This window comes from Chaetura pelagica, unplaced genomic scaffold (assembly GCF_000747805.2).
Source record: "Chaetura pelagica isolate M959 unplaced genomic scaffold, ChaPel_1.0 scaffold190, whole genome shotgun sequence".
Taxonomy (NCBI): domain Eukaryota; kingdom Metazoa; phylum Chordata; class Aves; order Apodiformes; family Apodidae; genus Chaetura; species Chaetura pelagica.
In genome coordinates this window covers 259,643-279,131 of record NW_009952149.1, presented here as the reverse complement: position 1 = coordinate 279,131, position 19,489 = coordinate 259,643, and the positions used below count along the sequence as shown (strand labels likewise).

Here is a 19,489-nt window from a genome sequence, read left to right as displayed (position 1 = left end):
AAAGCATCAAAATTATCTGCAAATCTCAGGTGAAAGCATAAGATGCATAAATCTGATGATGATACAGCCTCTTGTATCAGGAGAGCATCACATCACTGCTTTCACTTCCATCATTGTCTCTTTTTACTTAAAATAACCATGGTAAAAGAGATCTACCATTTTTAGAAATAATTATATCACCTGATCTCTGGAGAGAATATCTACAAAACATCTGCATTTCCCTTACTTTCCCAAACGCCCTTATCACTCTCCATGTTTCCATAAAGTATATGCAGTCAGCAGGTGAGAGGGCAGAAGGATACATAGCTGCACTTCTCCAGCAGGCCTAGTCCCTGTGTTCACACTACCTGCTGCCACTACCAAATATACTTTTTCATTTTTCCATGCTCCAACTGTCAGAACACACAGAAAAATCCTTTTTTTTTTTTTTTTTTTTTAATAGTCTGCACAGTCAGCTGTACAAGTGAAATACAACACACACCCAAGAAAATCATAACTGATGTTTGATTCTGAAAAATCCCAGTGCAGCTGGAATCTGATCCCAATTCAGTGACTTAGAAGCCACCTAAGCCAGTCTTCTTATATGATCAATGAGGAGAGATGACAATCAAACTGACATGAAACAAATTGGCTTAAGGGCCAAACTACACCTTTAAGTCACAAAGTTTAAAAAATAAAATTCTTCATTAAAATTGGCATTTGTACCTCATTCTTACCTTCAGAACTCAACCTAATGTACACACAGGGATCTAACAACTGTTCTGTTGATTAAAGCACATTCACACAAATGAGTTAAGCATAATTCTATCCCAGTTAATAAAATCTTTGCCAGGAACACAGAGTCAGACTAGTACAGGAAACTTTTGAAAACCTAATCTCTATACAGTTGATGTGCATTAAGTTAAACTTATTTTAATAGCACTGTAAGACCTGTATTTCTCACAGGTATTCTTCCCCTCCTCCCCTTAAATACAAATGAGAATTTTATTTTAAAAAAAAACAAAACCAAAACCACACCCCCTAAAAAAACCCACCACCACCACCCACACACAGAGGAAACCCCCCCCCAAACCAAAAAAAAACAAACCAAACCAAACAAACAGAAAAACACCCAAACCCCACACTTTAATGGAATTTCATTATTCTACAATTGTATTAATGGATTAACTTGCAGGTCATTGTGAAACATCTACTGTTTAAAACTAGTCCAAGACTTTGAACAAGTTTAAGCCCAGGACACAGAGAGTATAACAATACTGCATCATGCAGCACTACATCATGCAGTAATGTAATGAGCTAAACTGTATTACTGGATACTATGCGTTGTGGATAGTAGTTTGCAATGATTTTCATTACCTCTGCTCCATACTTCAGATGTTAATAATTTATTCTGCTTAAATTCTAACAATAGGTCATTGTGTTTCTGTCCCTTTGACTGGATATTTCTTTTCTTTCTCTGCCTGCAAAATGCTAGAAAATAATTTAATAATGAACTGCCAAGAAGACAAGGAAATGTTTACCCAAAATTTTCCACTCTGAATACCTTTATTTTACATTCTCTTAGCCCCCTTTAAGGTTATGTGATAAACCCTTAAATTCTCTGAACCCCTTCTAAGGCTGTGCTATAAACCATGAATCTATGCATAGCTTAGATCACTAATGAGTAAGTCTATTCCTTCCTTTAAAAAGAACTAGAAAAGGCGTAACATTGCCTCATTTTCCCCCTTTCACTGTCAATTACACACAAAGTCACAGAACAAGCTTCTCACAAATCACGCTTCCTAGCTTTTGAATTATGGAAAACCAGAGATGATGGGCACTATTTCATTTGTGCTCAAAATACTTAAGCTTCTTTTAAAAATAAAAGGTTTCATGGAATCACAAAATCACAGAATGATTAAGGTTGGAAGGGACCTTAAAGATCATCAGGTTTCAACCTGATGAACCCTCATGAAAAACAGAGAATTAGGCGAGAACCTGACATTTCTTCTGTTTACTGTTTATAGCACAGGTAAGCCATAGGTGTTTGCCAGAGTGATTCTGATTTTAACTCGGGATATTGATTAATGGAAACAGAAATCAGCTTGATTTGGGGAAGTTTTTGTCTGTTTGGTTGGTTTGGTTTTGTCATTATAACAGAGAAAAAACCTCTCCTTGCAAAAAGAGCGTCCAAAATGTCGTAGAGACATATGGGACAGGGAAATTCTGTAAATTAATGTCTTCCCTGTCTTCACTGTCTTGCTTTTCACCATATATGTGTTCAGACCTTTAAATAGTTTAGGATTTATGGCAGAAGTTAATTATTAAAAAAAACAACGAAAAAACAACAAAACTAAACACCAACAAGGAACTAATAGTGTCATGCTTCTAAATCTTCAACACTTTCTGTAATCCAGCAGAAAGAACAAAATTTAAACAACGGCCAGTCTCCATATTTTCTTTATGTCTGACCCTCTAGCGTGCAGTACTATTTCACTCCTATAATAGGAAAAAAAAATGTATTAAAAAATTGTTTGATAGGAAGAACAGAGACTGGAATGAAAATCTAGAAATCTTCACACTGCCACTGGAAAAGCAATGCTAAAAATTCAGAGCACAGTAACTGGGATTAGAATACAGATATTACAGAACTCCCAGGTAATTTACATGAGAGTAAAATTCCCATATATATCAGTATATATATTTTACTGCCTCCTCAATAAATTATCTCCCTCCAAAATGACCAATTTAACAGATTGACTTTATTTGGCTCTTAAAACAGCTTGTCATAAAGTCAGTATATAAGTGATTATTTTAAGGTTCACTAGATAAATTTGTTTTATCAGAATTTCATGTTTAAATAGAATAAAAACTGGGGACACCAAAAATTGGAAGTAATTGTTTTCATGACAGGTTCTCTTTGTTCTCTTCCTTTACTTCTTCACATTAGCTGGCCTATGCTTCATTAAAGAGTTGCTTCAAAATTATTCCAAATAAAAACATTTTTAAACAAGTAGGCAGTCCTAGAAGCATAGAAAGATAAAACTCTACTATCTGTATGTGTCTTAAAAGTGCACTGCTTTTGACGAAGAAGGTAGAGAGCATCAGTTTTACTTGACAAAGTTATCCTAAAATGTTTTTTAAAATTATTTAATAAAAGATTTTGTCAGAAACCAAAGTGCTAGAATTGTTAAAAAAAATAGCTCTTCTGAGATTTCGAGAAAATTCTAGGGGCTCAAGAAAGAAAGAAACAAAGAAAAAAGAAAAGAAGACAGAATTCTAACTGGTCTCCTTTTCTATGAGAAAAGTCCAATTTAAATGCTAGGGCATTTCCTTTGGGAGACAAAACAAATACCTGCAATTTCTTACTACAGGGGAAAAAGAAAAAAAAAAAAAAAAAAAAAGAGAGATAGGAAGAAAGATGAAGTTACTACAAACTGGATTTACTTTTCTCATGAGATTGTTCCTTTTCCTCCAGATTACAAGCTTACAATGCACTAAACACGGGATACACATTACAACCTACCAGAAACTTACTACAGTCAATAGTCAGATTGCATAATTATTAAGCTAGAAATTCACTGACAGGCCTCTTAGATTTGCAGTTCTTTCTCATTACTCTTGTGATGAACTACAAACTGTTCATTGCAACCCATAACACCTGCCTTGTAAATAAACAAACTGAATAAACTGTACTCTCTGAATTATTATTTTTTTAAGTTTAAGGTAAATGTCTATTACATCAAAAGTCTGAAAGACAGCAAAATATTTTCTTCAGAGATTACAGAACTCTGAGGCATGCCCTTAGTCCCAATTAGCATGGCTTTGATGATATTCTGAAAATGTGAAAAAATTACCAGCTCAGTGAGGATTTTAGAAAGGATAGATATGAATTCCCTAGAATGATAAAGATAAAAAAAATAGGTACAAACTTGTCTAGACATGTCCTTATTCTATCACTTCTCTTATTCAGGACATTTTATACTGTGTAGTACAGGATTTATTTTCTCTATTATGGCTGTGAAATTTGAGCAGAAATACTAGAGATTCAGCATCCAGGCTCTTTTGTGTTCTGCTGTCTTACTGTACACAGTTTCAGAATGATGCATAGCTAAAACAAATGTGATTTCTGATTTGAAAGACTCCTACCCCACTGTGAATACTGCAATCTCAGAATGGAAGACGATTTACTAAACTGTTTGTTTACGCAGAAGTAGTTGGGAAGTATACTTTTAGGCAAAACCTGTAATTTAGACTTCAAATGCTAAGGTGCCTTAAAAAAAAAAAAAAAAAAAAAAGTAAAAACATTCTTCAAAGTCTGAAAAGTACTTCTGACCTTTTTTTAATCCCAAACATGATATAGTATTTGTTAATCTTTTGTAAAGGATCTTTCTGTATGTGAATACATGTTGTATATACACTGACATTCCGCACAGAAACTCCTGGAGTTCATAAATGTATATGTTAAGGAATTCACTAACATTGATAAGAGCTGTACGTTTCATGATGCACAAAGAAACCTTCTCAAACATATTAATGTTAGTATTGAACTGGTACTAAAGATTATTAGCAATAATTAAAAAAAAAAACCAAAACACTAAAGACAAGATGCATTTTATGACTTGAGGTTTAGAAAGATTTTTCCGACCATCTCTTACAGTGAATTTATTAAGATCATAAGGGTAAGTGCATGCTGTCATAATCTTTCACTGTCACAGTGTATTGCTGCCCTAACAGCATCCACTCTTGTAAAACAGAACTGCAATCAAAAAGTTCAAAATTAATAGCTGTGAAATCTCAAGCACTCATAAGCATGTGTTTTTATCACTTCCATGCTGTGCAGATTGGGTACTCTTGTTATTTATTATTTGTGACAGTGAACAATTCCCACTTGCTTTAGTGAAAAAGTGGAGACCTGTCTGCATAACTAGCAAGGTGAAAAAACAGATTTCAAACTGTTGGAATCATTTCACAAGAACAATATATACAGACCAGAAAACAGCTTCTTTCAGAGCACTATAATGTGCTGACTAGAGTATGTGTTATTTTCCCTCTATCCATCCCTTGTTCTAAAGCAGCTCTTACAGTATGTTCTGCATTTGTGAATAGCCTGAAATGATGGGAGTCTTGGTACAATACAGGGGTTCCTATGCACCCCAGAAGTCACCCTCATCAATTTCACACTGGAAAAATATGTTCATAATGCCTTGATGCAGTAATCTGCATATATAGCAAACAGATAGTACATGGACTGCAACTGATCCAGAGAGTAAGTATTCTGGCATCCACACTCACAACAGCTAACCCACACACCATCAAGATAGAGTAAAGCACTACTTCCTGCTGCAATTTGTCAGACACATTCCTCTCTCCTGAGCCAAGCAGTAGAATATGTGATTTTACAGGTAAATACTTATTTAAGTATCAACAGTACTGTATCTCCTAAGGAGGCAACCCCTTTAAGAGCAGAAGCTAATGAAAAAAAAAAAACCCATGGCTACTATGTATCCCTCGAGATTTTTATTTTCTTCATTTCTTTTCAGAAATGAAACAGAGATTGTATTTCCAAACAGTATATCTTTCAAATTAAAAAGGAAAGGTTAAAGATAGTAACTGTAATGGCATTACAAAATGTCTCCATCTGATTTAATATAAGTGTACAGGAAAATCTATCATAGATTGGGACAGCAAGTAAGATTTGCCTGTGGGCACTACTATTATCAGTGCACAATTAGTTGCAGATTGGAGACACTAGCCTTAGATCTGTTCTCATGCCAGTAATGTTGCTCCCTAGCTGATTGAAAACCAACAGCTCTTGATGAAATGCTATTTATTTAGCTACAGACAATCTGATTAAATGTAAGGGTAGTAATAACAAAACCAATAGTGCTCAATGCAAGATAAAAAGGTTTAGGTCATATTTTAATTGAGCCATTTCAGAGAAGAATACAAAATTATGAAATGAAAGAGGATATGTTACAGGAGAAGCTTTTATGGCAAAATAATTTTATTTCAATTAAAAAAAACCACAACCAAAACCCACACTGTGAACATTTAAAAGACATATTTTCTACTGTCAATTACTATAAACCCATCATAAAGTATGAATTTTTAGTCCCTAATGCTAAGTCTTTCAAATCCTTGGACTTATTTAATTTTATTTTTTTTTATAACAGATGGATTTTCTTTTATCCTTAGTAATTTGCATCAATAGTATATAATGAAGTCTTATAAATACATAAAGCCTTTTAGAAACATTTGATCGAGTGATGCTTTAGCCAGTCCTTTCATATTTCTGCAATAGTAATTCTCCAGAAAGGTTACTGTATAATTTGAAGAGTTCAGTCAGTTTATATATTTAATTAAGAACGAGTAAAGAAAAAAATACATAAATTTAGCATTCAAGGTTACTAGAAAGGTATGCTAATATCCAGTATTAGAAAGTCTAAAATTAATTTTCAATTCGTTCAGCAGTGTCTGAAGGTCCAATTGAATGTAACATTCTCCAGTCTCTTTGAATGTCATGTAAGTGGTAAAATATTTTGCAATATAATGAAAACAAAACCTTCCTAATTTATTCTGCAAGGACGAATTTCATGCTGTTGCTTACCTTTTGCTCTGCTCTAAAGAACAACCAAAAAGATCCAGAATATTTGCAACATTTCATAAATAATATTTAAAGAACTGACGTTGCACAAAAAAGACAGGATGAATTATATAAGTATCCAGTGATCTCTGCAAAATGCAGAAACAGCAAAGAAAATGCCTTTTTGTAAACAGTTACACGTTTCCTTCATGTTTAAACTAAATCCCTCTTGTGTATTTTAATTAAGGTTAAAAAAGCATATAGAAACACTGCAAGCAGTAATTTTTTAGTGACATACAATTCCACATACAGACTTGTATAATTTAAACAGGCTAAGTTACAGTGCTGCACCAACCTGTACTGTTTCATCTTCTCAAGGGAGCTGCCAGCATCAAGTCTGAACCTTCTGAATGAACCCACACTACTGCATCTCAGTGGTATATATTCCTACAAAGTACTGCTCTCATCTGGACTTTTGTTACATATTTCAGATATGTTATTCTATTTTATTTTACAAATGTATAGTAATAAATTGGTTAAAATACATGACCCAGACTATATGTTGTAATTTCTAGGAAAAACATGCATAGCTGAAAGCAACCACAAGGCACTGCTCTGTTTCACACCCATTGCTGTCACTTTCACTCATATGGATTAACACCTGCTCTAGAAATTACTGAATTTTGTTCCTATTAAAAAAAAATAATTCATTAAAATGATACATTCAAGCCCTTGACTTGCAGAAAGCAGCATAAAACAATCAGTTTGTAGTCAGAGGAGCCTTCTGAGTGAATTTTCTAAATCTACATGACAGATCTTATCCAAGATCTGGACTGAGGTTCAGTGACTGAGCACACAGTGACCTGTCTTAAGTATAGATTTCTAGCTTCCAGTGAAATTATTCTTTCTGTAAAAGAACTCACAGCATTGCTTGAAAATGAAACAAATACAAAGAAATCAATTACTGTCCTACTGTAAATTTGTAATGCAACTGGAACACAATGACATGCTCATTTAAAATAGCATTTTTCTGATTCAAGAGAATGATGGATATGCTCTCTAACTATCATGCAAGGCACATGTTATGTCATTATAACCAATTTATAACACATGGATGGAGATAAGGAAACTGATTCACCATTTCATTACTCACATTATATTACAATGTAACTTCTCTTAGAACAAACAGGTTATATGATGAAGAATGTAACATGACCAAATGTATGTTGAAACCAACAAACGTAGAAGTTGTACATATATGCAAGCTCATACATCAAATGTGGAGATTTTACGCTTATCACCTAAACTGATAAACTAGTTCTCTACATCTATATTTTGTTTTAATATAAAGCAGTCTCCAAATATTATACCACCTGACTTACAGCAACAGATATTAGTTAAATTTGATTGGCTTTTGTGGAACTACCTGTGGTTCCACTTAACATGAGATAAACGTCAGCCTGAGAGGTTTGAGAATTAATGGAAATTCAGTTAAGCTAGCTGCTGTTAGTATTGTTTCTGTGAAAAAAATAAACACTTTCTGTCAATTCAAAAATAACTTGTTAATCTGACATCAGTGTATGTGTGAACACTTATCTCTGCGTGTGCATTTTCCATTAATAAGCATGTATATAGCATACACAGTCGAACATCGTGCTTACATTCTTAAAGGAAAAAACAACTGTCACTCTTGCCAAAATGCACTACATTCACAGAGTTCTTAATTTTATTTTAGTTATTGTTTCTTTAAGTAAACCAAAGTACTTGGTGACTGCTTTTTTGTTTGGCCTTGAGCTGCAGCTACAGAAGAATGTCCCAGAAGACACCCAGGTCTTGCACAGTACTCTCTATGCAGCTCTGTGCAGATATCTCAGAAACTTTAGGGTACCTAAAGCAACAAACTGTCCAAAGTCCAACAAGGCCAAGTGCAAGGTTCTGCACCTGGGTCGAGGCAATCACATGCACAAATACAGGTTGGGTGCAGAATGTATCGATAAAAGCCCTGAGGAGAAGGACTCAGGGATGATGGTGGTCAAGAAGCTCAATATGGGCCTGCGATGTGCGCTTGTAGCCCAGAAAGCCAACTGTGTTCTGGGCTGCATTGAACAAAACGTGGCTAGCAGGTCAAGGGAGGTGATTCTCCCCCTCTGCTGCACGCTCGTGAGACCCCACCTGGAGTTCTGTGTCCAGTTCTGGAGCCCCCAACATAAGAAGCTCCTGAAGTGAGTCCAGAGGAGAGCCAAAAAGACAACCAGAGCTCTGTAGCATCTCTCCTATGAAGAGAGGCTGCTGAAAGAGCTGGGATGGTTCAGCCTGAAGAAGAGAAGGCACTGGGAAGATCTCATAGAAGCCCCAAGGATAAGTCTGTGAGAATGAGTTAAAGTAATTCTGTCTCATGTGGATTTGGTATCCAAAGGAAGCAGGGGCTGTTTCTCATATTTTACAATACTTCAGGGCTGAAAAGTCCTTGGCATCTACACATGAATAGACACAATAAATCATGGCAGTCCCTCCCGCTTCCCCCCTGAGAAATGCTACCACAGAGAAAAGATTTGGCACATACCACAAAAGACACATTTCCTGGCCACAACCCCAGTCAAGAAATGACTTTTCAGGGAGTTCGTGGAGGATTCTCCATAATCGTGTGACCATGTAGTGCAGGATTTTTTATCCTGTGAGGTGACAAATACTTTATTGCCTACAATGTGGTACTATAAACGAACTGGTTCAGACAAGGCTGCATGATAAAATTCTCTCTGAACTTATGACAGATGGAATCAGTATTTCTGTATTTTGTTTCTGCCACATAGTGTATGAGTGAATTTTGGCACATCACCTAGTACCTACCTTTTGAACCTAGTCCTAAAAAATAGGCTTTAAATTATCTATAATTTAACTTTATATTATCTGGAGATCATAAAAGACCCTATATAAAATACTTGATAAATATTAATTTCACTGCTTTCTAATACTCCAAAAATCCTACTTGCAACAATATTATTTCTTTCATTCAAGCATTACAAACTCAGCCATTAGGTTGATTCAGAAATCTGTAAAAAAATACTATCTGACAGAACAACGTTTGCCTTTAAAAAACATACTCACTCTCGTCAGTAGTTTAAAAGGTAAATTAAGTTTTGAAAGACAAACATAATGCTTTTCTTCAGCTTCTAATAGTTGTGTCATTTGTGATTCACTCTGAGTTAAATTAAACTACACTTCTGCAGCTATGCATTTTACAAGCTAATGATTGCAAAGCTGCTGTGTTACCTAAATGAGAGGATTGCTTGATTGATATAAACAATAAAAAAGAAAACACATCACTTTGATAGTCCTTTTAATTTTAAATGTGGCCAAAACATTATTTCTGTTCAAACTTCTAAAAACCAAAACTAAGTTTTCCCATCTTCTCCTTCCAGAAAAAAAAAAAAAAAAAGGCTTATCCACACTGCTCATATATGTTATATATCAAGCTTATTCCTTAGTCTTTAATACATTCAAAAGTTGCTCTTGTCATTTTACAACTCTTGTCAGTGAAAACGGCCGCATAAGAGTGAGCAAACGACTCATGTTGAGCACTATTCCACACAGTTGGAGAACTCCAATGTGTTCATTCCACTGACATCATTCAGGAACTTGGCTAACTGGTACTTTGGTATAATCACTTTTTGAGATTTTGACATCTGCTCATGACCTGCTCTCAATTAAATATTTATAGAGGAAATTGTACTAAAATAAGAAAATGTTTTAAACCCTCCTTTGTCTTCTTCTGTTGTTGTAAATCGCTTTTTGGATGCCCCAGCTAACCTTAATAACTCCAGCATTATTGTGGTATTTTGTCATCCACAACAGCAAAATACAAGTGACCTTGAGAAGTCCCTGTTGCCTGAAGTATACAGAAGACAGTGAATCAGTCCTGGCTTTTTTATAATATGTGTATGTTCTCACCTGTCTCCATAGATATTTTTTCATATAAGTCAAAACTCAGAGACCCTATAATTTTATCTCATCTGCTGTTTTACTCAGGCCTTAGATTCACTAATTAATCTACTTACATGTAATTAAGGTTTAAAATTTCAAACTGTGCAGCTCAGTACAGATAGGAAAAAACATGAAAAGACACTGTATGTAGGTGAATTTAGTTTTTACTGTTTACTTAGCAACATGCATTTTGTATGATAGGAAGCTAGCAAGGCTTGATAGGACTAAACATTTTGAGATCAATTGAAAAAAAAATAGATAACATTTTTTAATGTGAGTTAAAATGTTTTCATTATATGGCTACTGAGCTGTAATAGTATACACTATTAGAATAACTTGAATTGCACACTCCACATTACCAACATAGTTTTCATTAAACTGCACAGTCGTTAAAATTGACATGCACCCATAAGAACCTTGGAGTTTTTCTTTTGCAACCTTGATTCAAAAAATTAAGCAATGCAAATTTATATACAAAATTAGTAATAATTTTGAAATATATTCTGATTCTGGATAGCAGCTGTTGGTCTATTTCTTGGTGTTTTAGTCATTGATTAATGAATATATAGTACACCCTAGCAAAGTCCAAGACCTGATAACAGAGGGACAACAAATCTAGAAAAACCAGGAGCGAAAAATACAGAAATTGCATTGCCAGAGGACAGAGAGAGATAAAAACACCTAAAACGGTAACAAATTAAAAAATGGAGAAATGTAGAACATAAATTACAGGGAAAATATTACATGCAGCCCAAGACTGAAAAAAGGAAATTGTTTTGCACCTGTAACAGTTTCTAAATATCTGTTGGATGCATACTTGCTTAGAAAACTTAGAAAACCAGCCTTCTAAGTACTGTACTGAATTGCACATCTATCTGTATCAATATTTTCTGCACATATAGTCAAAGAAAATGAAAATTGAATTGTATTCTGTTAAAATTAGTAATTAAATACTAACATGTTCAGCAAATATAGTGAAGAGTCACTGTGCTTGTGAAGGATTCAATTAATTGACTCGTAAACAAAATGCTACTTCTGAAATCTGCTCATTGTCTTTTCTATTTAAAAAAAAAACAACAATTCGATAAATGCTACATCTCAAAGTAGCCCAGCAAGTCATTAACTACATAAACCTTCTAAAACTTCTGACAGGAAATACTTAAAAGAAAATGTGCCTGCTACATTTCTGAAACACAGCAGACAGCAAATACCCCAAATACTAGAAAACAACTAAACAAAACAACTACCAAAAAAAACCACAACAAAATGAAACAAAAGCCCACAAAGCAAACAAACAACAACAACAACAAAATCTTGAGAAGAAACACAGTCAGATGTACACTGCTACACTACAAAGACTGAACAGCAATAGTCAAACTGCTAACCATGGTTATCACCTAGGTTCATATTGGTATGTACAATGCCAGAGAGCTGTCTGAGTTGATAAATCAGGTTCTCTCCTTTTAAAGACATTTCTCACTACCCTTTGCCTCTAACAGTAGATTTCTTTACTTATTCAGAGCATGAATCCTCCTTTACTCAGATCCTGTCCCTTCTGACTCTCTACTTCTCCTGGGAGTGCAGAATGATTCACTGGTAACATAGTCATTTGCACACTGTACAAGATGATTTTACTGAAGGGAAAAAAATAAAGGCTGCACTTATCAGTGGAACACTTTCTGTTAAATAAAGATAATTAAAGCATCAACAATCCATCTATTTCATGTTTAATTATCCCTTTTTCATCATAATTTGTTACTGAAGGTCAAATATGGGTCACACTTAAAAACTAATTGTAAAGTATTTAATATACTGCAAATAGAGAACAGAAAAATGAAATACACTTCTGTACATTTTGCACCAAACAGTATTAAAGTTAAATATAGGAAAGAAGTCACCAATGTAAATGTTTATACTTAATGGCAACATTTCCGTTTATTTTCTCTACATTGCACTTAGTGCTAACATTGTTATTTTTACCATTATTATACTGTAGGGCATTTCCTTAGCTGGAAATTGTGGAAAACCTTATTTTTGAGACTTGCTTTGTGATTATAAAAAGCAGTCTTTGAGATAAGCCACTGTGTGTATGTCTGTTCATAAGCAAGAAAAGAAATTATGCTTTCCTGCATGGTTAAACTCATTGCCCCCTTAATGGATGAATTTTGGGTCTTATTAAGGCTGCTGGTCATATGTGCATATTTATGACCCATTTAGTTTGTAGATACAATTGGCATACATGATAACCAACTTGTCAAAATACTTCTACATATTTACAACAGACTGATTAATGTTTGAAATGTTATTAAGCAAATTAACTGGCTACCATACAATGATTTTTTTTTCAGAAATTAATTTCTATATTTTTCACTTTCATGGAAATAAGACATTACAGGAAATATATCAATATATCTGGCATGATAAACATTTTCCTTCACTAAACATTACATTTCCATTGAGAAAAGGCATAGGGATAATTCCTAAAGGATTAAAGAATTAGCAAAGAAATAATGCTGCTCAGAAATACTTGTACTGGTTCTGCTAATTCCATTGATGGTGACCAATATATCTTAAAGCAAACAAACAAATCAAGCCAACAACAACAACCAAACAAAAACATGATAAAACAACACTACCACCTCAACTGCAGTGTCTTAAGCAGTCAACAATTGCTGTTTGCCAAGCAGAGCTAGAAAAAAAAGAAACCAAGAGAATATGATGGCCAAAAAAACAGAAACACATGAAGAGGGCTTAAAGGGCCTGTTTGTCAAACGGTTTTTCTTAACATGCTAATGTCATATTTGTGATTAAGATTCAGTGAAATAAACTTGCTCATATGCCACTATTTTGTACTGCAATGGAGAGTGGAAAAAACAGTATGCATTATAAAGATGCATCTGTAACTAACATGAGAAAGCAAACAATTATTTACAATTAAAATCTATTATTAGAATTATGATTAAAGATGCAACTCTTCAAGTTGCTAAGGGATTCCTCTTAGGCACTGAGCTTTCCTTATCTTTGTCTTTCTTTACTGGAAGTCAGTAGTATCCAGGCTTCTCACAGGCAACATGCAGCACCTGGAGGGTTCAAATATTAAACCTGTGACGCAGAAAAACACTTGCTTAAACTCATCCCATTTAGCAAAACACTTCTGTACAGCTTTAACTTTTGGCAAGTGATTAAGATCTATAGAATATTAAGAGATTTAAATATTTGTTCACCATTAAGTAGATATGTTAGTGCTTTACTGAATAGAAGAGAATTGATAAATGTAAGGCTAAAAGAATATTCAGAGTAATACCATGCAAAATAAGACAGAAATAGGAGAAAAACTTGTGAAAGATCTTCTTAAAAAGGTGATGGCAAAATGCCAGAAGTCTACTGAATACAGAATTTAGTTCTAAACTTCGTATAAAACACTTGATGACAAGAAGGAGAATTACAAGTTGTTTGCAGTTTTCTCCATGGAAGGTCTCCTATACAGTGCTGTATCGAACCAGATGGTTTTGAGAACTCATAAGAAATTCAATGCACTACCTTAAAAAGAAAGTATCAAATAATAAGAAAGAAAACAACTTGCACTCACTGGGGTACACCAGTTAGTCATGTAAGTAGAGACTTTATTTCCTGACTAATATATTTTAGATATACAAAAGTATCAATTACCACTTCTAATTACACTAATGGAAGTTAGTATTGCTCTCATCTCCAGTAACTTAGAGAAGGTACATTCTGCTGTGCCCATTTGTTTGTTCTAAAACTTTATACACCTTCTAATGTCCCCTTAGAACAAAGGGAACTGCCAATGAGTAAATGTAGCTGTAAAGATTTCAACTAGTCTCCCTATCCTGGTAATGTCAATATGCCACTGGTTCTATTTCACATGTACAGCCGAACTATGAAACAATCTGATATACACCACATCAAAACCCTTTAAATGCAGCTGCTTCATATTTCTCTCTAAATAAAGTGCTGAACAAGAGCTCCACACGGTTTGGGTGTGAAAAATCCTCACATATTTAGCCTGATAAACTAAGAATGCTCCCCTGTCAATGTTTGAGAAGTGAAAAGTCTACATATTGCTTACACAAATAAGTCTTAATGTCCCATTATGCAAAAGTGTGAACAAAACTATACAAATGTCACTCAGCAGCAAGCTGGCAAGTACACATAGGAAAGCAGTAATGAAAATTTTGTGCCTGATAGTTTCCCCTGTAATGTCTGTTACCTAGCACTACCTTTACTGTTTTCTGGGGTAGTTTCCTTAAGTTACATGCATTGCTTTGCAAGTGTGCAGATACTTTCTACATATTTGAAAATAAAAACCCAAGGCATTCAGGTATTTCCCATAAATTACTCAGTTAAACTAACCTTCATAACAAAATAAGTATTTATCACAGGAAAACTATCAACACTGAGAAACTGGTTTTGAAACAAACTAGATAAATAATAGAGCAATTCAGCATGTACTTCTTTCAGTTTGATTGCTGCAAGTAAAAGTGTAATAGAGCCACTTTCTTCTACTAAGAGGTTTTCTTATGTATTGTATATCAAAATACATGCTTGAAAATGTTAAGTAATTCAAAACACATCCGTAATACAATCTTAAGTAAGTTTTTAATCAAGTAAAATAGTCAGTGTAATCCTTTAGGAGTCCTATACTTGGCATGCAAATAACTTTTTACACTGAAAATAAATTACACTTTGACAGCTTGTAAGTCATATGTTTAGATTAACTGTAGCAGCAAGCAAGTAGTATCTGATATGTTCTACTGCTAACTTTTTTTATTCCAGTGCTCACTAAAATGGCATAATCTAAAGTGCTTTAATAAACCTTAGTAGACAGAAGCTTAAGAACTTTCTTAGTACTTTGTATTTTATACAGATTATTTTCAATCTGAAATTGTAATGTGCTCCTCACAAGTGAGTTAATGAAATGGATCACCTAGAAACTGCTGTGTCAAAAGTTTTATAGATCTGTATCACTTGTAAAACAACATACACAGAAATACTGGCACATAGTACACCAATCACACTATTTTTTTGGTGATCTGGAAGACTGAGTGGCTCATAGAATTAATTTTCTTTTACAATACTTTAAGTATATCTGAGGAGAATGCGAATACTGCCAACACATTATGAAACTTCGATTCTAGTAGATTAGCAGACTTTTCAATGTATATTAAAAAAATAGCCATAGCGTACCGTATTTGCATGTTAGTAAGTTGAAAAGAAAGCATTTTTTGTCAAACTACTCAAAATTCCCCTGTTCCAGACTTGGCTCTGTATTTACGTGAATCAGCATTCATTTATTTCTAAATTTTTGTGTAACATCCACTGTAGCTGAGGAAACATTCCGAATATTCTCTTACATGGAAAGATGTAATGGAAATCACCAGATGTTAAGTATCTCATTTAACTGTCATCGAAAAAGTACTTCCCCAAAGAAAAGTGACCTCTGTTCACGCTACATACGTGTCTTATAAAATAAACAAAACAGATGCTTTCACTTAGGAGCTTGATTCTCTGCTGTGCTATCTCTATTCTATTTCAAGGGCTGTAAAGAAATCCCTACCGTCACCGGTTTTAGGTTATCGGAGCTTCACTGAACCCATCTCCACCAATAGAGCTGAGATCAGAGCCAGTCACTTGTGGCACTCCTGATGGCAGACCTCGCTCTGAGAGGTCTCACGGCAGTCACACTCACTACAGACAGAGCTATGCAGCAGCTGGGCCGACAAATTAGGGCCTCTCAGCTTGAATGAATGAATTTCATTTGATATACAAGGGGAAAAAAAAAAAAAAAAAGGTAATTAAAACATACTGGGGCGCACTTCTAAGCTCACTAACATTTATGTGTATTCAGAGCTGAAATGAGTGTAGTCTCTGTGGTGTAAATTAGACCATAGATATGCTTTGTAATTATTTAAGCATTTGGGTCTTAATGAACTGCCTGGTATTTACAGCCATTAACGCTTCCACATGGCGGCTGCAAATCCACTCTCACTCACAGCTTCAGGAAGCATCAGGCAGGCGGCAACCCCCCTTTCACCGAAACATCTGGCTACCGAGGCGAAACTCCTCCTCAGCCGGAGCTGCCCTTCTCTAATGCTGGGAAAGCATCACGGCAGGGGAAGCGCCCGCCAAGAGCGGGATCGGCAGCTGAAGGCAGGAGGGCGGGGGGGGGGACAGGACAGTGGGGACTGAAGAGGAGGAGTGCGGCTCCGCCGGGTGCTGGGGATTCCCGCCTCCCCCCGACCGCCAGGACTGGCTTGCCTGCGGGCGGCTGCTAAAGGCATCTCAGGCTGCCTCACAGCTCGCTGCCCGGGCTGGCGACCAGGTCCCCGGCCCGCTCCCCACCTCCCTGCCCAGCTGCTGCCGCGCCTGCGGGGGGACGCGACGCCCGCCGCTTCGGCGGGGTGGTCCCGTCGGTGCGGCTACACTGACGGGCTGATTGGCTGCCGAGGCGGAAAAGCGGAAGGGATGACAAATATTATAATGATGCTAATAATAACAATAATAATAATAAAGACCCCTGATTCCCCTTCCTGTGTGCTGTTTGTTGGTCCGGGTCCCTGCCTGCCTGCGGGGGTGGAGGGGGCGCTGACACGAGGCTGGAGAGGTCACTAAACCTGACGGTCGTGTCTGTTTGTGCCGGTGTGGGAGGGGGTGGAGGCGGGCACCGCAGCTCCCTCACCCGGCGTGTGTGGGTGCGTGGGTGGGTGCGTGTGCCTGTCGGGGGCCTCGAGGGGGTTGCGCGGACCACGGCAGCGCGGCGCGCAGCTCTTACCTGCTTGCTGTACTTGCTGCTGGCCTGGCAGCTGTACTCGGAGCAGTGGTCCGACCCGATGGAGATGTTGTCGCCGGCACCCACAAAGGTGTTGGCCGGGGGCAGGTCCTGCACGGCCTGGTGTTTTTTGCCAGAGGTAGGGGACTGCGGGTGCAGCTGGACGGTGGGCAGCGGCGAGCTTGACTTGTAGTGCCTGGCGAGGTCGGGGCTGCCTGGGCCACCATTGACTGAGCGGTACCGCCCCATACCAGGGCTGTCCGAGAGCTTCTCATTGACACTGTCATAGCGCTGCCCATTGGGCTTGGAAGCCTCGACGGTGACGATGCTGCTGTAGAGAGGTTGCTTGCCCTTCTTGCCTTTTTTGTCCTTCTTGGGCTTCTTGGCCTTGTCGTGCTGCTGCGGGGTGAAAAAATCCTCGTGGTCCTTCTTGCCAGCCTCATAGCCATGTTTGCCCTTGGAACGGCAGTAGCGGGCCATGACCACCACCAGGATGAGGAGGATGACTGTCATGATGCCGGCCACCACACCAATGACGATGCTAAGCCGCTGCTTGCTCAGCTCGTAGCTGGGGTCTCCAGCAATGTCCTGGGCCAGGGGTGTGTGGAGGCTGCGGGCCACCTGGCTTTCCACCACAGTGGCATTGGATAGGCTCTCATTGACGAAGACATGGAGCAGGGCAGTAGTAGACTGGGGAGGCTGCCCACTGTCATTCACCTGCACCACAATGCGATGCAGGCCATAGTGCTTGGGGGCCAGCTTGCCCACCAGTGACACCACACCACTGGCTGGGTCGATCTCAAAGAGTTTGAAGGGATTGCCCCCTATGATGCTGTAGTTGAGGTCAGCATTGAGACCGGTGTCAGCATCAGTGGCAACCACTGTGGCCACCACGGTGCGCATGTTGCTGGAGGGTGGCAGCACAGTATAAGAGCTGTTGCTGGGGAAGGTGACAGTGGGAGCATTGTCATTCTCATCCATCACAAACAGGGACACAGTGGCAGTGGCGGAGCGTGGGGGTTCACCCCCATCCACTGCCTTCACCTTAAAAGTGTAGCTGGTCTGCTGCTCTCGGTCAAAAGAGACAGTGGAGAAAATGGTTCCAGTGTCATTCTCAATGGAGAAGATGCCAGCTGTCTGGTCATGGTCACTGGGCTGGATGGAGAGGCTGAGCTCAGCGTTGCGGCCCTTGTCAAAGTCCATCACAGTCACCATGCCCACGGGGCTGTTGGGCTGCAGGTTCTCCTTCACATAGAAAGTGAACACATCCTGCATGAAGCGTGGCTCATTGTCATTGCGATCCGCCACCCGCACCACCACTGTAGTGGAGCCCTGTAGCGATGGCACCCCTTTGTCTCGGGCTGTCACCAGGAACTCGTAGGTATCACGTTGCTCACGGTCCAGCACTGCCTGCACTGACACGTCCCCAGAGTCAGGGTCAATGGTGAAGATGCCACCCGGTGCCTCCGAGGAGAGGGGTGAGGCCTCTAAGGAGTAGGTGATCTCAGCATTCTTACCACTGTCCGCATCTGTGGCAACTACTGTGGCCACCCTCTCGCCAGGCAAGTTGTTCTCTGGGAAGGAGACCTCCAGCACAGCCTGGCTGAACATGGGAGGGTTGTCATTAGTGTCCCCAACCCGCACCAGCAAGGAGTTGTTGCTGGACAAGCTGGGGCTGCCTGAGTCCACTGCCACGATCACCACGTTGTAGTCGCGGACAGCCTCATAGTCCAGAGGGGCTGAGGTATGGAGGAAATACTTGCGCTTGTTCTGCGGCTCCCCTTCACCCTCACTGGCAGGCTTGAGCTGGAAGGGCACATCGCCCACCACAGTGCACGTCACCACACCATTTTCACCTTGGTCTCGGTCTGACACCTGCACCAGAGCAATAGGGGTATCCACCAGCACATCCTCAGTCACGCTAGCCACCCCGTCCCGGAGTGGGATGCGTCCAATTTTCCGGATGTCAATGGTGGGCACGTTGTCATTCTCATCGCGGATGTTAAGCACGACTGTGGCCTTGTCTGTCTTGGGGGGCTGGCCCCGATCTCGAGCCATGACAGTGAAGCGAAGCTGGTTAACCTCCTCCCGGTCAATACGATGCAAGACACTGAGCCAGCCGGAGGGCTCGTCAAGCCGCAGCAGGCGTCTTA

At 38.4% G+C, this 19,489-nt stretch overlaps 1 protein-coding gene across 1 annotated transcript in view; it reads right to left on the bottom strand.

Moving 5' to 3' along the window:
• PCDH7 (protocadherin 7) overlaps positions 1-19,489 on the bottom strand; it is a gene marked incomplete at its 5' end in the record, with an annotated part of 253,296 nt that overhangs the window by 233,025 nt on the left and 782 nt on the right. The window contains one exon of the mRNA XM_010006414.1: positions 17,340-19,485. Coding sequence (XP_010004716.1) covers positions 17,340-19,485 — 2,146 coding nt within the window. The remainder of the gene's footprint in view (positions 1-17,339; positions 19,486-19,489) is intronic.